This window comes from Staurois parvus, unplaced genomic scaffold (genome assembly GCF_062004578.1).
Source record: "Staurois parvus isolate SC_StPar_1 unplaced genomic scaffold, SC_StPar_1.0 ptg000226l, whole genome shotgun sequence".
Lineage (NCBI taxonomy): Eukaryota > Metazoa > Chordata > Amphibia > Anura > Ranidae > Staurois > Staurois parvus.
The window spans coordinates 5948464-5972952 of record NW_028318022.1 but is presented as its reverse complement, the minus strand read 5'-3'; the positions used below and the strand labels follow the sequence as shown (position 1 = coordinate 5972952).

General features: G+C 37.7%; 1 protein-coding gene across 5 annotated transcripts in view; it reads left to right on the top strand.

The window, feature by feature from the left end:
* The window catches only part of DLGAP2 (DLG associated protein 2), a 1035006-nt gene that overhangs the window by 690080 nt on the left and 320437 nt on the right, over positions 1–24489 (top strand). For 2 of the 5 annotated variants that reach the window (XM_089679532.1, XM_089679531.1), the window contains one exon: positions 22257–22407. The exons of the other annotated variants lie outside the window; for them this stretch is intronic. In XM_089679532.1, coding sequence (XP_089535658.1) covers positions 22371–22407 — 37 coding nt within the window. In that variant the 5' untranslated portion in view covers positions 22257–22370. The remainder of the gene's footprint in view (positions 1–22256; positions 22408–24489) is intronic. 5 annotated transcript variants of the gene reach the window in all.

The following is a 24489-nucleotide window of genomic DNA, read 5'->3' as shown; positions in this document are numbered from 1 at the left end:
TAGTAATATGCATCTTTGGAGATAACTGTTTTTGTCTTCTACCTTAATTCTACCTTAAGAACTGATATCTATATTAGTACTTGTATAAAGGCAACATACATTTATATGAGTTTTTGGTATTATATCTTAGTATCTATCTGGTTTGACCCCCAAAATACTTTGAAGACATATATATATAATTAATATATAATCACAACAGTGGGTCTTTAATTTGTTCACCCCGCAATGTGTAACACTAACCAGTATTCCCTGTCCATTTTGGGCTTATTCTGTATGTTGTTATGATTCAATCTTTCTCTGCAGTGGCCCAGGTGGCCTCGGTGTCTATTTGGAGGGGCCCTGGGTGATTTATAACTACTGAATTGTGGGCAGGGCAGTGGCAGCAAACAGGCAGCAAAAACAGGAATATCTCACTTTTTTCCCTAAATTATAAAGCATACATACATGGAACTGTATTGATATTTTGTAGGGAGTACGCCATATGCCCTTGGTCCTTTACCAATGCTAAGTTAGCCAATGGGGAGAAAGAAAGAGAAAATAAAAATATAAAAGCATATACCTCATGAGATGCAATAGAAATGCAAAAATTAAAGTATTTATTAAAGAACGGCAGTTGTCTTTGATATATGATGCTTTGGCAAACCATATGTTGATCTCTATTAAACTTCTTTAATTCTGTTTATACAAAGAACATGATGGTTCTGATATACGAAAAGACAACGATAATTAGATAATGTAAATTGTACCACAGTAGCTACCAGAGAAATGTAAATTATCACAGGGACCACACTTCTTTTGCAGTTCATAGACCTAAGAGGGCAGTTAGATGTACAAGTACTATGCAGGTCCCTTCAGGGACCATATTTATTTAGATGACAGATGCAGTCAAAATGTGACCATGTCAATAGTGGTCAATGCTACAGAGAAGAGAGAAGAAGCATAGGTATGGCCTCATTCACATGAGTGCTGAGGCCCATATCCCATGAATGTGCCATTTGTTTACCTGTTCCTAACTAGCAGGTACTGCATGCAGGTAGCCCATTCATGTCTATGAGGATGCAACGTCTGCACAGGCACAACCCCTCGTCCTAATGAGCCAGGCATGTGGGTATGGGTGAGCGGCTTATAGCTACCAAGACTCATGACGCATATAACGCATAGCCTTTAGTCTTTATTTTGAAGCCAGATTTATCTACTCTTTTTTTGAGGAACTGATCTATAAATAATTGTGCTGTGTGGCTAGAGTATTTATACTGCTCTTAGAGTCACACTGAAAGTGATTATGTTGCTTAATTTTGTATTTTGTTTATCATAGTACCAATTTTATTTCTATTATTTTTTTTCTTTAAAGAAGGCAGCAGTGTGTCTATGTGATTTGTATTTTCAAAGTATCTATTTTAGGTTGGTAAATGCATACAATAAATAAATATATAAATAAATAAATTGGTGTAGCGCTATTCCTTAATATAATTGTAAACCATATGAATAAACATAAACATACATAAAAAATAAATATATATATATATATATATATATATATATAAATATAGTGATGAATCCAAAGTGATCTGATCCTCTAGGGATCTATTGTGACACACCTACACGTGACACAGAATTCGTGAAAAAAAACAGATTGGTCCCAATTGGGCCCAATATAGTGTGAAAATGTCAAAATGACACAAACAAAAACCCCAATATATTTATATATATATATATATATATATATATATTTTTTTTTTTTTATGTATGTTTATGTTTATTAATATGGTTTACAATTATATTAAGGAATAGCGCTACACCAATTTATTTATTTATATATTTATTGTATGCATTTACACCTATGGGTATAGGATTGGGTGTCAGCAGCTTATACTAATTATTTATCACTATTAATATTTATTTAGAAGCGCAGGAGGATCACATTATATTTTTTTTTGTTTATATCCTTACCTTTTACCTCAAGCTGTTAACATGGAAGTGTTTGGGTTTATAGAAAATAGGTCCATTAATCTGGAAGATATTTTTAGTAAACCTGAATATGGACCGACTGGGGATTTAGATACCCAATACAGAATATTCAGACATTTAATTGAAAAAAAAGTGGCCACATGGTGGGACATGGTAACACATGAAAAGTATTTAAAGCATAGACTAGTGCCTAGGCTTAGATTTTATTTTTTTATTTATTTTAGGTACTTATATAGCACCGTCAATTTATGCAGCGCTTTTACATATATATTGTACATTCACATCAGTCCCTAACCCTCAAGGGGCATACAATCTAAGGTCCCTAACTCACATTCATATACAAGGGCCAATTTAGACAGGATCCAGTTAACCTACCAGCATGTCTTTGGAGTGTTGAAGGAAACCGGAGTACCCGGAGGAAACCCCCACAGGCACAGGGAGAACATGCAAACTCCAGGCAGGAGGTGCTGTGGCTGGGATTCAAACCAACAACCCTAGTACTGCCAGGCGGAAGTGCTAACCATTTAGCCACTGTGCTGTGATTAGATGGAATATACCCATATGTGATGGCATTTTAGACCCTAAATTCACAGAAGAATGGTTTACTTTTTCCACAAAAAAGGGTTGGAATTAATTAAATTTTTACTGAAAAGGAAACAGAAAAAAATGAGGAACCTATATCTACAGATAGGAGAAATTAAAGAAAAAATAGAACCATTAAAAGAGTCTCCAGAGACGATTAGTCTTACTAAACGTCTGAATAAAGACGTAGAGAAAGTACAGTAGATCAAGAGGTCAAATACAGGAAGACTAAGAAATATCAAAGGGATTTAAAGTTTTTTAAAAGATCAAGTTTTTAAATGGCAGTCCCCTATGAATGACATGGACGTAATATCAGCCACTACTACTCCTGTCAAAGAAACCAAAATAGAAATGACCAGATTACCCCCAAATCAATATAGGGAACCCTATAGGGGCCCTAAAAAAGGTAATTACCAACCTAATTATCCCAACAATGCATCTATGTACCAAACACCCCGAAATGGATGGAAACCAAGAAATGGGGGCTCATTTTACAAAAAAACACAGGGTAAAGGTAATGGTAATAATTGGAGATCCTATTACCAACCATATAGACCAAATTATTACCCAAGACCATCCACCTTAGAGACCTTATTACTATCATAGACCTGACAACAGGCAATACTAAGGCATTCTTATGAAGGATGGAATCAACCTAGGTTTGAGGGGAGGAGCCCCTTACCTTTGCACAATAAATATGAGCCATTAAGGTACGATTATCCACAGAGGAATTTTTTAGAGAGGGACAGGATGGAGAGGGGTCCAGGAATGGAAAAATGGAGAAGTCCTCCAAGAGGAGCGGATGTAGAGCAGAATATAAAGAACAAAAGAAAAAGAGATAATTGGGAAGGGGTCTTTAATTTAAGTGAATCCATTCTTACGAAGGAAAAACTTATGATACTAGATAAGGGTCTTAAATATGCCCCACCCAAACCTGCAAACAAATTTGATATATATGTAGACACGCAAAAATATATAAGGAAATTGAATATCAAGAAGCATTTTCTGGGTCTGCCAGGAGCTAAAAACATCATTGCAAATGCCCCTAGCAGGGAGATCATAGATACTAAACTACAGAACAAATCACTTTTTAACCTGCAAATTACTAATAACAGTCAGGTGGAAGTTTTTAAAAGAATGGTCAATCAAGATTTGGAAAAGTTAAAAATTCCCAAGATGACGCACAATATTGGGATGCAAGTGGGAATCAATTGGTTAGCTAAAAGGGATAATATAGTGGTGAGACTAGCGGATAAAGGGGGGGTATAGAGGTTCTATCAAAGAAATACTATCTATTGGAAACAGTTAGGGGATACAACCACTTACCAAGTACTCCCCAAAGATACTACCATCAAATACAAGAAAGAACTCGACAAATTAGTGAAGAAGGGAGTTGAAAAGAATGTACTTAATAAAAAGGAATCAAAATATCTAGTACCAGAAACTTGTAGAATACCGATTTATTTCTACGGTTCCAAAAATACATAAGGATCACCGTAATCCACCGGGAAGACTGATAGTAAATGGTATACAGTCAGTATTAGCAAGATTAGGGCAATACATAGATATGTATCTTCAACCATTAGTAAAGAATACCAGATTTTATTTAACCACCTTCCACCCGCCATATAGTACAATGACGGGCGCAAGGTGGTTCTCTCGTTCTGGGAGGACGTCATATGACGTCCTTCCATTCTCAGCACGCATGCGCGGCTCAGGAAGCGCGCAGCGCGGCAATCGCCGGTGCGATGTGTCCCTCGGACACAGCGGATCACGGAAAGAGCCGAAGATGTCGGCTCGGTCATGTGATCAGCTGTGTCCAATCACAGCTGATGACATGTAAACACGGAAATGCCGGTTATCGGCATTTCTCTCCTCTCAAGCTGTCACGCTGACAGCTCGAGAGGAGAAGAGAGCCGGTAATCGGCTTTCTGCAGAGGGGACATGTACACTGATCATCAGGGCACTGATGATCAGTGTGGCCCCAGAAGTGCCACCTGTCAGTGTCCATCAGTGCCAGCAATCAGTGCCACGTGTCAGTGCTCATCAGTGCCACATCAATGTCACATATTAGTGCATACCAGTGCACATCAATGCCACATATCAGTGCCCATCTGAGCTGCCTTTCAATGTCACCCATCAGTGCCAGTCAGTGCCATCTATCAATGCCAATCAGTGCCACCTATCAGTGCTGCCAATCAGTGCCACTTATCAGTGTCAGTCAGTGTCACCTATCAGTGCGCATCAGTGCCGCCTATCAGTGCCAGTCAGTGTCGCCTATCAGTGCCAGTCAGTGCTGCCTAACAGTGCCAGTCAGTGCTGCCTAAAAGTGCCAGTCAGTGCCGCCTATCAGTGCCAGTCAGTGCCGCCTATCGCTGCTGCATTTCAGTGCCCATCAGTGATGCCTGCCAATGCCCATCAGTGCAACCTACCAGTGCCTCCTCATCAGTGCCCATCAGTGCCACCTATCAGTGTCCATCAGTGCAGCCTATCAGCGCCCATCACTGCAGCCTCATAACGCACATCAGTGAAGGAGAAAAATCACTTATTTACAAAATTGTATAACAAAATCTAAGAAAAACTTTTTTTTTACATTTTCAGTGGTTTTTGGTTTGTTTAAGAAAAAATACAAATCCCAGAGGTGATTAAATACCACCAAAAGAAAGCTCTATCTGTCTCAACAAAAATGACAAAAATTTCATATGGGTACAGTGTTGCATGACCGCGCAATTGTCATTCAAAGTGTGACAGCACTGAAAGCTGGAAATTGGCTGGAAGGGGGTATAAGTGCCCTGTAGGCTAGTGGTTAAGGGATACGAAACACTTGATCCAACAACTTGGGGAGGTGAAGGGTGGCTCAGATATGTTTCTGGCCAGTGCAGATGTTTCAGCCCTTTACACTATTATTGACCAAGATGATGCTATAGAATCAACCAGTTGGGGCTTGAGGGAGTATAGTAATTTGACATGGACCCAGAGAAAATTTGTGATAGAATGCCTGGACTTTTGCCTTCCACACAATTATTTTTGGCACAATAATTATTTTTTTTTCGGCAAGTGATAGGAGTCGCGGTGGGAGCAAGGTTTGCTCTGAGTGTTGCAAACTTGTTCATGGCATATTGGGAAGAAGAGGAAGTGTACCAACATCCGCCAGAAGAATTGGGATTATATACTGTAAAAGATACATTGATGAATAAATATATATATTCATTCATTGTTAAGACACATATACTTTTTGGGTTAGTGGATAGCTGTTTGGCTTTTTTTTAACCAAAATCTTCTAGGTGATACTTTCCTGTTGAGTCCAAAGCTCTACTTCATGGAAGACATTGTTCATACACTGCAATAATGATGGCTAAAAAACATGAAACCGCTGTTTGCAGCTTGGAAATTATTGGGTATGTAATATTAGGTTGTATCTGTACTATACACCAAGGGTTTTAGATTTTGGCCATGGGTCAAAAAGGTATAATATGCATGGTTCAATAGGGATTATTCCAATAATGAATAATGCATTTATGTTTGGGATTTGTAATGGAATGAGACATACGAATAACTTCTGTTATAAGAAAGCTTTATTGTGCAACTGCAGGTCTTTCATTTTATGCCTTCTGGGTTATACCTTCTCTTTGTAATTAGAATAAAACATGTTTTTGATAGGTTACTTTGTTTTGCAGAATAGGGCTACTTGTGGGATGGGTGGGGGGGCATTGATTTATAAATATTTAGTCATGCCTTCTTCAACAACACCCATCATTTGACTTCCACCATTGTAAACTTTGCCTTCAATGTTTAAACACCATGGCTTGTATACAGCAAGCATTATTGAAGAACATGTTTGCAGTTAGAACATTTTTCCAAGATGTAAATATGCTTACAGACATAAAATGATCTTTGCCTGATCTAGTTGGCTTGGTAGAATTTGTATTTCTCCAGACATCCTCTGGCTGACCCTTTTCATGTGGAGGATTGGCCAGACAGGTTGGATTTTCTCAGATAATCACTTTTTGTTCTTCCCCAAAGAGGAACCAATTGAATGAGAGCTACAATCAGAGTAAATATCATCAGTAAAATTACACAAAGCCAAATTACTGTTTTTTCATGTATTGTCCGCTGCATCAGCTCTGAAGATTACAGGTTAAAGATCATTTTACAATAGCTGCAAGTTTCATTAATCAAAGGAACAACATAGATGGGCACAGCTAGATGGATTTGCTCTGTGTGTAAAGACTATGATGTTGTCTAGAACCCGCAAATGTGAGGCATTACTAGGAGGTGGCTTAATTTCCTCTTACAGGCTCAGCATTTTAAGGAAACCATTTTTTTTTTCAAAACAGTGAATCTGAAAAAAAAAATAAGGATGGGGAAAATATTCACATATTTATAATAGAATTTTCTGCCCTGTCAAGAATTCTTGAACTACTATGTCTTTTCCATTAGTCCTGAGTACTTTTGGAATGAAACATTGTCACCCTAAAGCTGCAGCTGTCAGTAATTATTTATTTAAGTTCTTTGTCATATCATGTGCTTGTTTTATAATCTTATATTGTACATTTTGGTGGGTAAATTATTACTACAGTAAGAGTGACATATATGAAGTTTGGCTCAGATATAATTTTGATTTATAAAAGATCTCTAGGCTATAGAAAGTTGAACAGATAGCTCTAATTATCATAAAAAGGTTAATCTAGTGCTGACTTTAGATCCCTCATATCAGTAGGCCTTTCTTGAGTCTGCTTAAAGTAAGTTTTACACCATATAAAAGCTGCATTAATGAAATTTATAAATGTATTTTTTTCAACCTGTGGTTTAAGAGAAAAACTAAATGGTTTTTAATTCTAGCTATAAAGAGCACGGCTGAATTTCACAGATAATTTGAAAACTATAAAATGCACATAACTCTGGAGATTAAAAGCAAGCAACTAGGTTACCGCATCCTACATATGCTGGTACACCGAGATTCATGACAGGAGTGATGCCACAGAGAAAATGAGTTACACACAACAATGCCCTGCACATTTATAACATAAGGTTTGCCACTGGCACTCTGAAAATGTCTATGTTGCCTTTTTATTCCAGTCTGGTTGTTTCTAATTGATTCCAGTCTTCTCCTATAACATCTGCATATCCTAAAACTGTTAGTGAAGACATAACTATAGAAGGACTCACGGAGGCATGGTGTAATAGATCTTTCTTTGCTGCCTCGTTAAAGAACAAACAACTAATCTGTCAGAAAATTAATTCGAATTGCCTTTGGTCTGAGTTCTGTGTCATCCTTTGCAGATTCATTGAGCTTTCTCAGTGCATCTGGACAGGACTGTACCCTCCTGACATACTGTTCTGTGCTGTGCAGGCTCTTTTTCTGAAAACTACATGGGGCAGTATACTTAAGCAGGCAGAGACTGGGAGCCATTTAGAAAATAATGGTATTGGCAACTATAAGGATTTAGCAAGCAGGCAGCCAGCTACACAAGACGAATGTTAGGATGAAACTGGGGATCACAACAAATAATACTGCATTCCCTGAGGACATTTAAAGTCCAACTGAACCCTTAATGGTTAATTATTGTAAAGCAGGTTGCATACTAATAAATATGCCCAACTCCAGGAATTAAAAACCCTTGCAGTGGGGCAACCCAATATTGCAAAGGTTAAATGCTCAGTATGTCTAGGGGTGCCAGAATTAGGGAAAATACTCCAGCAGTGTAACCAGTCAGTCACAGCCTCCTCTCTAAGCTTCATGTTCGCTTTCTCGCAGTTGCCCCCACCATGTACAGTGTAGCGTTAATAGCCCTCAGTTGTATGTGAGAATGCTAAATGACCGCTAGCATACCAGTGTTTTGGGGAGAAGAGGGCAGCATCTGAGCCAGATGGAGTTTGAGATAGGGTAAGTAATGCTGTCTGTTCTTGTACCCCCTAGACATAACCAACATTTAAATTTGCAGTGTGAGGGGGCAATGCAAAGGTATATATTTTCTTTTTTTTATTGGAGTTGGACTTTAGGGATAACTCCACCTTTGTGAAAAGATAGCAAATAATAAAAAATATATATTATTGCATATGCATTCACTGGCTGCTTTGTTAAGTACGTCTTGCTAGTGCAAGAAAAAAATATCCCCCCACATCATCACACTACCACCACCTGCCTGAACCGTTGATACAAGGCAGGATGGATCCATGCTTTCATGTTGTTTACACCAAATTCTCACCCTACCTTCTGAATTTCGCAGCAACCAGTCTGCCCATTCTGCTCTAACCTCTGACGTTAACAGCGTATTTTTGTCCACACAACTGCCGCTCACTGGATATTTCCTCTTTTTCTGACCATTCTCCGTAAACCCTGCATGAAAATCCCAGTAGATCAGCAGTTTTTTAAATAGTCAGACCAGCCCATCTGGCACTAACAACCATGCTGTGTTTAAAGTCACTTAAAAATCAACTTTCTTCCCCATTCTGATGCTCGTTTGAACTTCAGCAATTTGGCTTCACCACATCTACATGCCTAAATGCATTGAGTTGCTGCCATGTGATTGGCTGATTAGCAATTTGTGTTGCCAAGCAATTTAACAGGTGTACCTAATAAAGTGTCAGGTGAGTGTACAATTGCTACACAAGCCATATTGTAATTGAAGGTTATTAATAATTACCTTTCTCTTTCAATCTGTAATCCCTGTAATTTTTTGTAAAATTCAGTGTAATGTGGCAACCTGAAGGCCTTCTATGCATAGTTGGTGTTCAAAACTTCCCTAGAATTATCATTTCCTGCTTGTGTGTTTGGCTTACTGATTTCTGCACTATGATACAAGTAGAAATTCAGGCATCCACTGCAATGGGAATATTTTTGCTGAGATGTTTCTTAAGGGCTGATTGCTTCTAAAGGGATGCAGACACTGTGACCTTCCTCATTACAATACTGCAAGTACATCAGCTGATTGATATATTGAACTCAGACATTCCCATTCAGGACCTAGTATTACAAGGACATAATTGAACATACAGGTTTTTCTTAACAACAGAAACAGGTAGGACTCTGCTACAAATTTTGTTAAAATCCTTACAGTGTAGATAGATTATCCAGAGGGGATTGTTTTTTTCTGAATTAAAGTGGAATTACTCTTTAAACTCTTTAAATGCCTCCCCCACCCTTCTGAACACTACTCCAATTAACAGTTCTGCTTAGGTAGTGAGAGCACTGTTAATTAGAGCAGTGTTCATGTCAGACCACTGGAGATGCAGGTAGGTGTGTGTGTCATGGGCAGCACTCAGCAGTGTAAAAAAAAGTCAACAAATCTCCCATATGTATTGTTTATTCCTGCAGATGAAGGTTTTGGGGTTTAAAGGGTACACATCAGGCTAGAAGTATGGAAACAGGGGCTAAATGGTTATTTTGCTAAGTGAATAAGGTAAAGCTATTTTTTTAAATACCTTCAAGGGACTTAAAGGAGAAGTACAGACAAAGCTTGTTTGGGGGGACAGAGCAGACAGCAGTGACTGACAGCCATCACTGTCTGCTCAGCGTGGTGAGGAGAACTGAGCGATCAACAGTGGCTGATTGCTTAGTTTTCAGCCTTAGAGCTAGCGGGGGGGGGGCAAATGCAGCATCAGATCGATGCTTCATCCACCTAGGTAAAAATTATTTTTGCTACTAAGCAAAAAAGGCATGTGTCTATAGAGGACAGAAGTATAGAGGCAGCTTTTCCATGTAATGTACTGCCACACATTTCCCTCCATCATTAACAGAAATACAGTCATTTCATAGAAGTTTAATTATACATGGTCACAATATACTAAGCCAGGCGAGGACTAGTAAATCAATGAAATGTTCTGTGTAGAGGTGATCCTGACAGGGGACCCTTGGGCACCAAAGTTTGTGAGCTCCAGTAATGGAAATTAATTATTAAATTAATCAAATTAATATCTGTATAAGAAAGAGTATGCAGGTTGGAAACATCAACTTCACTTTCTAAATACTTATTCTTAGTGAATCAAGACTCAGGATGCAATACCTAGTACCTGCACCTTTAAAACAAGTCAACAATGTTTATGGGTTATTTCTTTCCTGATTTTTCTCTGAAAATGCTTTTGCTTGCACATTTCTCCTTTAAAGGAATAGTGCATTGATGACATTCATTCTCACTAACAAGTAACCATTCTAAATTGTAAGAATTTGAAGTTTTGTTGGCAAAGCAATACATGGTTTGTTAATTGCTTTACAGTTTGTCATTCAGAAAGACATTACAAAATTGCTGATGTAGTCTGTCCCTAGAGGTAGCCATTTAATTAAGAAGGCAGTCTGACAGCAGGATAAACCTCATCAGGCTTTTAATAGCCCATTTTTCCCTCCCTAATCCTCGCACCCTCCTGTTCTTTTATCAGCCAATTGTTACTTTAAAAATGCAGCAGTCTATTGAATGAGAAGAGAGAACACAGCCTGACCTGGGAGGAGCCAGATTGTTCTGTGCATGGTCTCTACTTCTTATAAGAAATAGGAGCATGGTGAAATACTAAGGGGGAGAAGTGGAAATCCTATGACCTCTATGTTGTGCTAACACAGCAGCTAGAAGACCTACTAAAAGGCCACAAGATTCATAGTTCTGGAAGTGTGCATGCATACACTATTTTAACCACTTGAAGACTGCCCTATATCAGTTTTACTGCTACAGGGTGGCCCTGTATACGTGATTTTTCACTTCTGTCACACGGGCATATGCGCTGCCGGAGGATTGCTTCTGCTGTGAAATATCACAGCAGAAGCCGATCTGCGAGTCTCTGTGAACGGATGTTTGCCAGCACCCACAGATTATCGGGCAGGGAGGAACAGCAGAACTTTGCTTATGTTTACATAGGCAGAGCTCTATTCTGACAGGGGGGAGTGATCAGTCGTATGTCAGATCAGAGCTGGGAACACGATCCATCACTTCCTCTTTTACCAGCACCACACCAAACACATAGCTAGGCACACACTTAACCCTTTGATCACCCTAAATGTTAACCCCTTCCCAACTAGTGTCATTAGTACAGTAATAAGTGTATATTTTTAGCACTGATTACTGTATTAGTGTCAATGGTTCCCACAAAGTGCCAGTTAGTGTAATAATGTCTGCCGCAATATAGCAGTCCTGATGTAAGTTGCTGATCACCACCATTACTAGTGTAAACATATTTTTCTAATTCCAGTATATATCCCATAGTTTGTAGACGCTATAACTTTTGCGCAAACTAATCAATATATTACAAATATATATATATATATTTCATTTGGGTACAGCGTTGCATGACTGCACAATTGTCAGTTAAAGTAATGCAGTGTCGTATCACTAAAAATGGCCTGGTCGGGAAGTGGTTAACTTGTAATTTCAGAATGTTTAAATTAAAAAATAGTCTTCAGTTCTTCTTTTAACAATATTTATGAAGTGCATGGTCTTGTAGTCATACAATACAGTCAAACTGATCAACATTTACCTGCGTTAAATTTATTATAGTATGTGAATGTCCACTTGGTTTAGTGAATAAAGTGAAAACCCAAATAAATGTGTAAAACAAAACATTTTCTACTGTACTTCTTGAGTAACTCAACTCCACCAAGTTTTTGTCATTTAAGAACAGTTATATAACTGTTGCTTTGGTTAAAAAGTATATTCTCTTTAGTTTTAATATGTAGCCGTATATATTAAATACACTGTAAGTAATGCGGAACTTATTTAATTTTTATTATGTGTATGGCATCTTTTCTGAGATCACTGCTATATAAAGTTTGTTTAAAAAAATGTGTAAAATGCAAGTGAGGTGTTGTTTTTTTATGCTTGAGTTTTACTATAATTCCACCATTTTCACAAAGTTGACAGTGTAGAAATGAAATAATCAGTATTCACTGACCGACCTTATATTTTGCCTACACAAAGTTTCAAAGTATCCTTTGTGCCAGAAGAGATATATTCACATTTTGTTGCCATGACATTCCATATGGTGGCAGCTTTCTCATAGCAACATAGGAATATTTTCATGTTTCACTCATAGCACAATGGACACCTTAGTTCTAGGTAAGGTAAGGCAGAGCTTTGAACCCATCATAAAAAAAACATATTTTAAACTCTGTCTTCTTTTTTGGATGACAATTATGTAAAGAAAGCTCCTGCAAGCACTAGATATCTTGCACTGCCCCCCCTTCATCCCCTATACACCCACTATGACCATTACTTTCTGAACAGTATATAACCCTCTATGCATATATTTAAACAAACAATTAAAGTAGTGAATGTATCCTGTTATAGATACTTTCTGATATAGTTATACCAATAAAGACACCATAACTGCTTTTGCTTAGGTTCAGAAATCATCTTTCTTACCTTTATATAAGGTTAAAAACATTTGACATGCAACCTTGTATTTTTTCTTCCTGATGCTGGGGGTTACAGGAGACACACTGTGTGCCTGTATTCCATTGTCTGTTTAGCCTGAGCCAAGACGCAGGCTGTACTTGAGCAGGGGCAATTTCAAGAAGCAGGCTATAATTGGGATGGAGTATGTGTGCCAGAGGTAAGATGTGGTTGGTCAAAGGGAGTGGTGGCTGAACTAACTCCCCAATACAGGTATTCTGTGCCTCTGAATGGCCAGCCAAAGGATGAAAACTGACCACGCTAACACAGATCAGCTTCTGTACTTTGTGTGGTCAGTGTACAACAAAGAAGAAAAGTGCCTGGCAGGATCAACCAGGCACTTCAGATGAAAGAACTACATGAAAACGATAGACTATGATTTATAACATACACATATGTGAACACACACATGGAAAAAATAAAAATATTTAGGGTAACTTACACTTTAATGTTTGTGTTTTGATAAAACTGATTGTGTCTTACAGATAGTCACAGATTTATTGTCCTCATGACATTCAAACAAAAGGTTTGATAAAAAAAAATATTTAAAGGTGCCTCAAGGCACAACATTTTTAATTTCTTTTATTTTGAAACTACACATTTACCCATGCAGTGTGGCTGTATTCCTTTTTATTTCCTGTAATAAGCATATAAAATCACATATTCTCCCTGTGGATGTACAGCGACCACTGTACTTCTGGCTTTGCAGCCAACCCTATTAAAAAATCCAGGCTGTGATGACTTTGCAGGTTTAAAGCCAGTGTACGGCAGCAGGTGTATTTCCACAGGGAGATAACAAGTAATTTTCTATGCTTACTACAGAAAAGCAAATAAATATGGTCACACTGTAGGCAAACAATATCAAATAAGAATTGAATAATAATACATAAACAAGTAAGTAAACAATATCAAATTAAAAGATATACAGATGCCCAGAGTTCAGCTATAAACCATATTTCAATCTTTCTGGCAGATCTGAAACCTTATAACTGACAGACTCTGTGGGTTGTATATATGCATTAACTATTCTCAAGGAATCCTTATATGAGCCGTACAGTTTATACTGGCTGTATCCTATGGAACGCTATCTAAAGCAAATAGCTGTTTTATAGTTTATTGCTGATTCTGCTGGACTAATGCCTAGTACAGTACACACAATGAAATATTGGACGAACGATAGTCCTATTTTTTTTTTTTGCATGCTAGTCTCATATCTAAAACGAATATGTTACTAGAGTTACAAAAATTCTCATAAGACAGAATACAATGTCTTGCAATGCTGTAATGCATTGTATTGTATTATATTGTATTGTATTCTTATGTTTCCGAGCATGCGTGGTCTTGGTCACTCGATTTTTTTTACAGACAAATACTGTACTGATTAAACAAAAATTATTCGTTCTGTTATTGTATGAGAAAAAATGTTGTGCTTGTCGCTTTGGATAATTTAGCATGCACTGTTGTGATCAGCTCTCGAAAGCTGTGTATGAACAAACAGATTATCAGAGAATCACATAAAAAGTGCTTCCTGCATATGTGGAATAAATTAACAGCTTCCCCACTGCCCTATAGCAGATATACTGCTATAGGACGGCAGGGGTGCGCAAAATCATATATATATATATATATATATATATATATATATATATATATATATACACACGATGTTGTATTTCCAGGTACGGGGCATGCGCGAGCTCTACCCACACCATCATTTGCGGCCACGACTGCCAATCACAGGGTCCTGGCCCGTGTTTACCCGGCGGCAGCCAGTGATTACTGAGGATCTCTGATGGGGAGGAGGGCTGCTTTGTTTACTAACAGTCCCCCTCCTTCTCGGCTCAGGCACACTGCTCTGGATGGCTGTGCACAGCACAGCCATCCAGAGTAGTGTGCTTACAGTGAAGCACCAACACTCCTCCCCCCGTAAAACACTCCCTGCACACAGTTAACCCTTATATCGCCCCTCATGTTAACCTCTTCCTGCCCAGTGCCATTAGTACAGTGTCAGTGCTTTTTTTTAGCACTGATCACTGTACTGGTGTCACTGGGGATGTCAGTGACACCAAGTCAGTTCCCCCCAGTGTCAGAATGCCCACCACAGTCCTGCTATAAGTCGCTGATTGCTGTCATTATTAGTAAAAAAAAAGACATGTAGCAGAATACATTTTGGCATAAATTTATGACGAAATTAGATGTTTTACATTTTTTTACTGGACATGTTCAATAGCAAAAAAATCAAAAATATTGTCGGTCTTTTTTTTTATAGCGCAAAAAATAAATAATGCACAGGCGATCAAATACCACCAAAAGAAAGTTCAATTTGTGGGGAAAAAAGGACGTAAATTTCATTTGGGTGTAGCATTGCATGACCGTGCACTTGTCAGTTAAAATAACGCAGTGCCGTAATGCAAAAAATGGCCTGATCAGGAAGGGGGGTAAATCCTCTGGAGGGCAAGTGGTTAAACAGCCAAATTGGATACACATTGTTGCAATAAATCACACATTACTAAAGAAGATAACAATAATAAATAAGATTATTTACAATACAATAATAAAGTGTTTTAGGATTTTGTGATTGTAACTAATAGGGCGTGGCACCTTTCTTTTGAAAGAAGATAACATATCTAAAAGTGCTCTGCATTACCATTAGTCATACTTTAACATCAGCAATTCATCAGCACTCAGAAATGTTGTGTATGTGTGAGTCTTTTATATGGGGTTGTCTCGGGCAAGGTTTCTCAAATTTTTTAAATGCAATGGGGGTGGTTTATGTAAGATTTTTTTAATATTGTAGTGTTTTGGTTTAATTTAATTGTTTGGTTTAATTTAAATTGTATTTTTACAATTTAATAAAAAATAGTTCTTGTACATTTTAATTCTATTGTGAAAACCAGTTGTTTTATTTATATCAAGATTCACAAAACGTTAGTGCAAAATTCACAGATTTAGGCAATTAAATCCATTTTAAATCTGAGAATCTTGAGTATAAATTGTATAAATCTTGGCTGAAAAGCATTGATAAATAGACATGATAATACTTACCTTTCCAGCGAATAGTGTGTCTGCTCTTTGCTTTGCTCATTAGCCAGGGCAGCAAAATAATCTTTAGCATCTGAAACACATCTGTGCATATCTGATACCTGGTCTCCTGCTGCATGATGTGCAGGGGCGGACTGACACCTCATGGGGCCCCGGGCAATAGGAGATCATGGGGCCCCTGTGTCCTTGCTCAAACTCAAAAAAGCCTATGAAAAAAATACCAGGGGCATCTCATGGGGCCCCCCTACTGACCCCGGGCCCTCAGGCAGTGCCAGAGTTTCCAAATTGTCAGTCCGCCCCTGATGGTGTGGTTACTCTCACAGCCATTTGATCACTCCAGGACACATTACGGCTCTTTTCTAGACAGTTAGTTTCTAGCAAGAAAGTCACTGTAAGTGTACATTTGCTGTAGTGGAAATTTTCACTGGTTATGTGACTGCTTTGCTGGCCCAAACCTTGGTAGCAAAGAACAATATTTCAGTGTTCCCCCAGTATGAATATAGCCTTGGGTGATTTTTGCCTTTAAAGCAAATGTATAGTACTTTAACGTATATTTTCTTCATTTATTATATTCAGAATGTAATATTCATGTTTTCAAAATATTATTTTTCTTCTTTGGTTAGTTACATATGAAATATTTTATATGACACAGAAGAGGGAAACACATCATTCTCTCCCGTTTAGCAGAGCTGAAACATTCTGGGTATTCATCATACAGGATCATTTAGCATGAGCTAGTATTTGTCTTTTTTATGTACAGCTTAGCATGCACTGAATAGAAAGTATTATGGAATTACACTGTATTAAATGTTTAATTTAATGTAAACAAAGTTTTTAAACAAATAATGAAAACAATTCTTGTATATTTAGAAAACACGGCCAAAATCATTATAAATTAAAGTAACTTAAAGTATATTTCCACTTTTGCAGCCAAATTGGGACATCTACTTTATGTTTGTTACATGTCCCCATTCACATAGCATAACATAAAATACTATTTAAAAATCTCAGAATACCTATTTTAATTATCTATTCTGGACCCCCCAACAAGGAAAAATCCTACAAGTGTATTTGTTTATGAGGTACTAAACATATGTTTTTGCCATATTTAACCCTGTCTGTACTGTGCAAGCAGATCTTCATTATCCATTGTAAACATTCTTTGCCTTAACAAAAAGTTAAAGGTTTACAGTCTGGTCTTCATTGTATGTTAATGACAACAGACTTAGGACAGACTCACTCTGACATTGTTCAAAAAGCCTTGCAGTCAGCCATGACACCTTCTCTGAAGAAACATCTAAAAAGTAAGGAATTAAAGAAAAACTATTATTAGGCATGCTGTTTGAATGGGAACATATAACACTGAGTTTTCTCAAATCTGATTACAAAAGTTGAAATACAATTTAATGTAAATGGCAATTAAAACTAAGGGAGTACACAGAGTAACATTTTTTTTCTTTTATTCTCATGTGACACTGAGCCCAATGCCTAGGTCATGAACTATAGTTAGTGAGTGAGTGTTTCCTCATTTAACAGCTCCCATTCTGTGAAGGAAAGCAGGCCTACTGGTACTTCATTGCCGCTAGGTCTTAGTACACAATGCTAAAGTTCCTGGCCAAACAACACTAAAAAGATAACAAAAAAGTGGTACATGCAGTTTTGAGGCTGGTCAGGCATGGACCCATGGCAGTGCAGAAGAGCATCTGTGTGACAATTCAAGGTCAGGGCAGGTGAGAAAGCATGATCCAGTAAACAGTTCTGAGGTCAGATCTAGCAGTTGGAAAGCATAACTCAGAAGACAGTTTTAAGCTCTGGGTAAGCATAAGATATTTGCAATCCGGTAACAGGTGCAAGAGTAGGCAGGCAGCAATCCAAAAAGTAAGAGCAATTCAAAGAGTCAGTAATCGGATCAGGGTCAGCAACATATAATCGGTCAGCAAGATAGACAGGTCAGGGACTATTAGGAGTATAGGTAGGGAGCTAGGAAACAAGAATGCTATCATAAACCTAGAGCTTTGGGCTTGTGATGTTCATATACAGTGCAATATCAGCACAGGAGATTAGGAGGGAGGAGGCAGGGCATTATGGGCTGACTTTTGTCTAGTAGCTGGGGTGCTGTCAGGGAGGATGCACCGTTGCTTGCTAATCAGGTCGGGAGGGGGGACATATCCAGCCAGGAGGACAGAGTGGCCAATGTCTGCACAGGAGCACTACTAATGCCCTGAGTGGTGGTCACAGGAGAAGAGGGAGAGCGATCACATTCAGCTTTGATAACATGTTCATTATCTGTTAATTTTACTACTAATTTTATAAATATAGTTATGGAGACAGACAGATAGAACAAGTGAAACACTCCTCTTAAAATGTCTTGAACTCTGACTTTTGTACTGCCCTTACAGCTATTTTGAATTCTGTGAAGAGGAGATGGTAATGTAAAGCCAGCCATAGATGGTTCAAATCTCAGTTAGTTCAGCAGAGATCAGCAGGGATTCATCTATGGGTAGGCTGATTGTACCCAATTTGAATTTTGTGCGACTTGGGTACAGCCAGCCTGTCAAATATTTCATGAGATTATTGCCAGCAGCTATAACCACTAGCAATAATCACTATGTTCTCCCAACAAGGATGGCTCCCTCCCACCCAAAAGAAAATTACATCATCGGCTGGCTTTAGACTGCAACTGTTTCCCTTAGCTCCCTAGTGACAGATCTAACTCATGTAACTAAATAGAAAGGTGGTTTTGAACTCATTGCTTGCTGTAGCCTTGAAGTAACCCTGAGCACAAAGGGAAGGGGTCACAAAGGTATGTTTTAGATACTTAGAAACATATGATAGATTTTTGAGTTAATACATACAGTATGTGATTGTGTATTGTGAGGTAAAGGCAGGATTATGGACAATGTATATGTTACCTAGGCTTCTCACCTACATGTGGTGAAGGACTCTAGGGTTTGTGTCTGATATGAAGAAAGCAAACTTTTAAGGGTATGTTCTGTGTTCAGGAACCCAGAGGTTATGTAGAATTTAGGGTGTGGTAACTAGGCCCACATCTCAATTGTTACTAGACATGTGCAATTCATTTTGTTTTAATTTTTTTGGACAAATTTTTCATTTTCGGAGATTTGGATGTGTCTGAATTACCAAATGGGCATGAAAACAAATGGCAACAAATTTGAAAAAAGTTATTCGGCAAGTAATGTGTGCCATGTAGAAACACTGTCAGGAATGGACTTGCCAATAGTGGTGGGACTCACCTGCCTTGTGGGCTGCAGTACCAGGGCTGGCCAGCAGGTGCTCTCAACAACCAGAGGTTCACTTCGGCAATTAGCCATCACCTGGGGTTGATTGCAGGTGTATTTAAGAGATGGCCAGACCTGCAGTCTGTGCCTTGGTGTGTGTTTTTCCATGGGCCCCTGTATCTTGTAACCTGCGTTCCTGTTCCTGTTCCTGCCTGACTTGTTGCCGACCCTGCCTGATCCTGACCTCTGCTGACTTCTCCTGTTTTGATCCCTGGCTTGTGACCCTGACCATTCTCTCCGCCTGCTTCTCCTGTACCTACCTGCCCGATAGTTATCGACCCGGCCTGCCTAACTACGTTGTGCTCTACATGTGTATGTACCTGGGTATCTGTATCAGTTTAGTTTTGGGTTTGTTTCACCTTGTTGTATGTATTTGTGTTAGCTTGGGGTTTGGTGCACTGCGTTTATGTTTGTATTGTTAGTCTTTAATAAAGCGTCTTATTTATACCATATCTGAAGCTTGCCTTTCCCTGTGTCAGTCCACACACTTCTGGTCACACCTGCATCTCTGACAAACACTCACCAAATGACAGGTAAACATGGGGCAGGGTCACTCTGTGATGTCATCAGGTGACCCTGCCCTCATGTTTACCTGTCATTTGGTGAGCGTCTCTCCATGGGACATGTCATGTTCGGCAGGCTGTTGGTTTTTTTTTTGTTTTTTTGTGAGGGGCAGCATTCATTGTCATTGATGTTTTTTTTTTGGAGGGGGGGGGTTTAATAAAGGACTTGTCAAAAACTGTCTCTGAGCTTTTATTTACTGTTGAAATAGTTTTACCCCATTTTTTACCCCATACTCATTCACATGGGATTCTTATGTGACGATTGTGGGGAAGAGGCCCTTGTCCTTATTAACAATAGCACCCTCCCATATTGAGGGCATGTGGCCTGGTACAGGCAACCCCCACACTTTTTTTTTACTTTTTTTTTTCTGTTACTTGTTTTTCTTACATTCTGCCACCAGCTGGGAATCCCGCTAACAGCAGATGAGTCATGGTTGTTAAGGACGAGGTACCTGTCCACTCCTTACCAACCAGCTATTATTCACAATGAATTTGGATCCATCCAAAAATAGAATGAAGACTTATTGAAAGTTTTCAAATCCACCCAGTATAGTGAATATAAAAAATGAATCCCAAAGAAATGAATCCCGAATATGAACCAGACAGACACAATGAATACAAATAAACAAAATAGAAAAACAACCAATATATTGGTTCATCAAAAACCTGTGACAAATGAAATCGTGTAAGATTTGTGCCGCATGAACTTATTGTGACACTATTGTGCATCTACCCCTTAAAGTGCAAGGTGCACTGAAGAATAAACTTATTACAAATAAAGATATGGCGCTTGCTCAATACATTATATTACATGAAAACAAAAACCATCAATCAAATGTTAGCAGATCAACTTAAAACGCACTAAAAAAAGTCCAATGATGTACATTTCCCCACACCACACTTCAACATATGGATCCTTCAAATGAATGATTGATTCAAACAATTTCCCAACTTCTTCACCACTTTTACTCATAGAAAAAGTGTACACTCACTAGAGGATTTTGACCCCCTTTTTTTTTAAGGTAGGTCTAACAGATGTTGTTCAAGGGTTCTTTTCTCTTCAAGATGATCCCCAGATCCTCATTTTTTCTGTTGGTTCACTCTGACATACTCAGTGATAAAGTGGGAGACATCCACTTAAAAAGCATCTTTGTGCTGTATTGATTAAAAATAAGTAGTCAAATAAAATATAGAGGAGTGACACTCACATATTGTAGTGCCTATTGTACCGGCACCAGTGTATACAGCCTGTATTAAAGTAATTCTCACCTCACCTCCTCCGTGAGCCGATGTGCGTTTCAAGCCTCCCTTTCCTAGGCCAGATGTGACATCATACAGGAGCCAGAAGTAGCGGTTCTTACGCTTTTCTTTTGTGTACATTCTGCTGTCAACGGGTAATCCTGCTAACAGCAGATAAGTCATGGTTTATAAGGACATGGTGCCCCTTGGCTCCTTAACAACTAACTATTGTTCACAATGAATAAATAGAATAAAGACTTGTCAAAAGTTTTTGAATCCACCCAGAATAGCGAATATATAAAACAAATCCTAAAGAAATGAATCCTGAACATGAACCGGACCGACACAATTAATACGAATAAACAAAATATCTACCTAAAACAAAATTTTCCGGGGTGCACATGTCTACCTGATACCTAATTTATGTGAACTGACTAATTCTCAAGGCTCTCTTTCTTTTACTCTTTCTGCCGTGAGAGCCTGCCTGTTGAAAGAATGCTAAAATGGTACAAGAGTTTCCTGTTTATTTTGTGGAACCCATGAGGGGGCAACCTGTCAGTCTGGAACTAAGTTTGGTTAGTAGCTTGAATAAACAGATGTTTTCATTGCTTGCTGTACAAAGTCCTCCTGCATTGAACCTATATTTGCTGCATTGATGAATAAAAGTCTGTTTGGACTGTTCCTGGGTTTCCCCATCTTGTGGTTTATCATTGCTATCACCAGTTGTGTCTTTCTTCCTTAATATATATGTATATAGTATATATACCGCATATATTACATTTCATGCATTTTTATCACCTCCCTTATGTTGAATTAATAATTAAACATTTATGGATAAATAGATTTATTTAAGATTTAGCTGATGACACTAGGTGCCTCAGTAAACAATTACCACTTTGCAACCATAACATATACAGTACATTCATTTTGTGTTTTAAAACAACCATGTATTTCAGTTTTAAAGATGTGCACTTGCAGGTGAAAATAAATATTTTATAGCATAGTTGAATTTTAGTACAATTTGAGGAAGTCATCATTGTGCTAGCAAAATGAATACAAGTTTATGCAAGTAAAAATTGCTGCCTAAACTACTGTGTTGTTCTATTTTACACATATAGAAGTCAGGAAAAAGAGGGATATTGTCTAGCAAAATTTTATCTAACAAATACAATTTAATTCTTCGACAGCGCAACATAGAGAGCAGATGGGAGGGAGGCAGTGGACTATATCTGGACTTCCAAAAGGCAATTGACACCACACAGGAATATTAACAAATATGGCTTTGAGGGATATATACTGAAATGGATAGAAAACTTTCTTGGCGGAAGAAGTCCGAAGGTCAGTATGATTATTGTGACTGTGGGTCACAAATGCTGAGTGTTCTTGTGAAAAAAATGTTTTTAAATGATAGTTGCACTTTTAATACAACTCTCAAGATTCAGTCCAACTCTTCTCTGCAGCAGATTTATGAACAGAATCATGTACCATAAATTTCTATGAAGTCTGATTCATGTACAAAGTTAGCTGTAAAGAATACTGGCTATCCTACACAGAAGTAATAAGCTAAAGACAGAGAAAAACATTTTTCTGGATGGCCAGGACTGACACATGCACTGAAATTTAGACTGGCGGTGCCAAAGGAGAGGATTTCTGCACTGGTGAGGCCAAAACGTAGCTTTTATTTTGTGGTATATGGTTCCATATAAAAATGTGTGGTGGGAGCAAAAAGAGGAGCTGAATCTGAAAAGTTTTGTTAAAAACGCACCTATCCTTTAATTGAACACAATCTAAACATTTAACGTACTTAAAACAGTAAGAAAAAAAATTGCACCATCATTTTATTGGAAGAAAATAAAAATTGTGAAACACAAGCATACCATATTTGAAAGGAAAGCAGCATTTTTTAAAACATATTTTATATTGTTTTGCATTGGTATAAATTCATATAAAAATCATATTTAACATATACATTTTATGCATTTAATACATTTTTGGAATACAGCATGGCTGATAATGATAGATATAATTTTAAAACACTGAGAAATATGAAATTAAAAGGTACATAGATCTTGAACAAGCTGTATGTGCTTCTTGAAATAGAAAGCTATAATGTGTCATAAGTTATTTATAACTTCTAAACCCCATCATGTAGGTAGATACAGTTAAAAGCAATGTATGATGACAAAGAATGAATGCACAAATTCCACTAGTGTACAAATGCAATCATATTCAAAGAAACTGAATAGTAACAAAGCTGTTGAATAGATTTTTTTTTTTACAAAATAATTAATTCTAAATTCAAATATTTAAGGAAAATAATAAAACTTGGCAATGTGGTTTTATACTAACAAATCAACTGTTTTGAATATTCTAGTAAAAACAAAATGATTTTATGTTAGTGTATGTAACATTGTTAATAGTGTCAATTTTCTGAGTACAGATGTAAGTGCTTTTTTAATGATTTATAGAAAGAGGTATTTAACCCAAGACAGCAAAGGAAGCGTATTTTGCAATACATTGCACAGCACACTTTGTTTTATATGCGTAATTCATCCATAAAAAGTAAAAAGGTTTTGTTTTTTAATGATATGCTTGTATTTCTGAATGGGCTTGCGCTGATGAAAGATGACTCAGAATTTCTTGGACTGGGTCGGTGAATGGGGAACGCTGCAAGTTGAACTGTAGGCAGATCCAAAATACACAGAATACATTGTAATTATTAATACATCAATAAATTTATTTTTTTAATGGGATCAGTATAAGTGCGAGAAAGAAGCAGAGTGAGAGAGAGAAATAAGATCACCAATATGCTGCTTCTTATTTCACTGTCCAGTCCCAGGCTAGAGAGACACAAGATTTGTAAGTGTCACTGCAACAGAGAAAAAAAATCAGGTCTCCTCTGATCTCCAGTCTGGATGGACAGAAATAAAACAGCTCCCTCATTTTTTTACATTCAATATTTTTATTAAAAAAGATCAGGAATGCAAGTCAGTTAAAGGTATTTTCAACATTCCAGGAAAGTATGTAGATGTGACAATGTGTAAACTAAAGATGTGCAATAATCCAAATAAAGTAATAAGTACATAACCATGATATTAAACAAACAAGATGTAACAAGACATCCAAAAAGGTAATGAGATGCATTCAGTGATAGTATTTCCCAGAGTCAAAAATGATCCACCTCAACAACAATTAATTGCAAGGATAGATGGAGAGGAAAGAAGGAAAAATAGTGTAGAAAGGAAATAAAGAAAGCAAAATGTAAGACCTGGAAGCCTCTAGCAATATTCAGCCGCATTGCCTATTAAGGAGATAGAGAGATACTTAGATATTGGGCCTAGCTATAGTTTCATGGGTCATTATCCAGGACTTCTGTGATCTGGCTATAGTTAATTTAGCCACCAAGATAATAAAAAATAT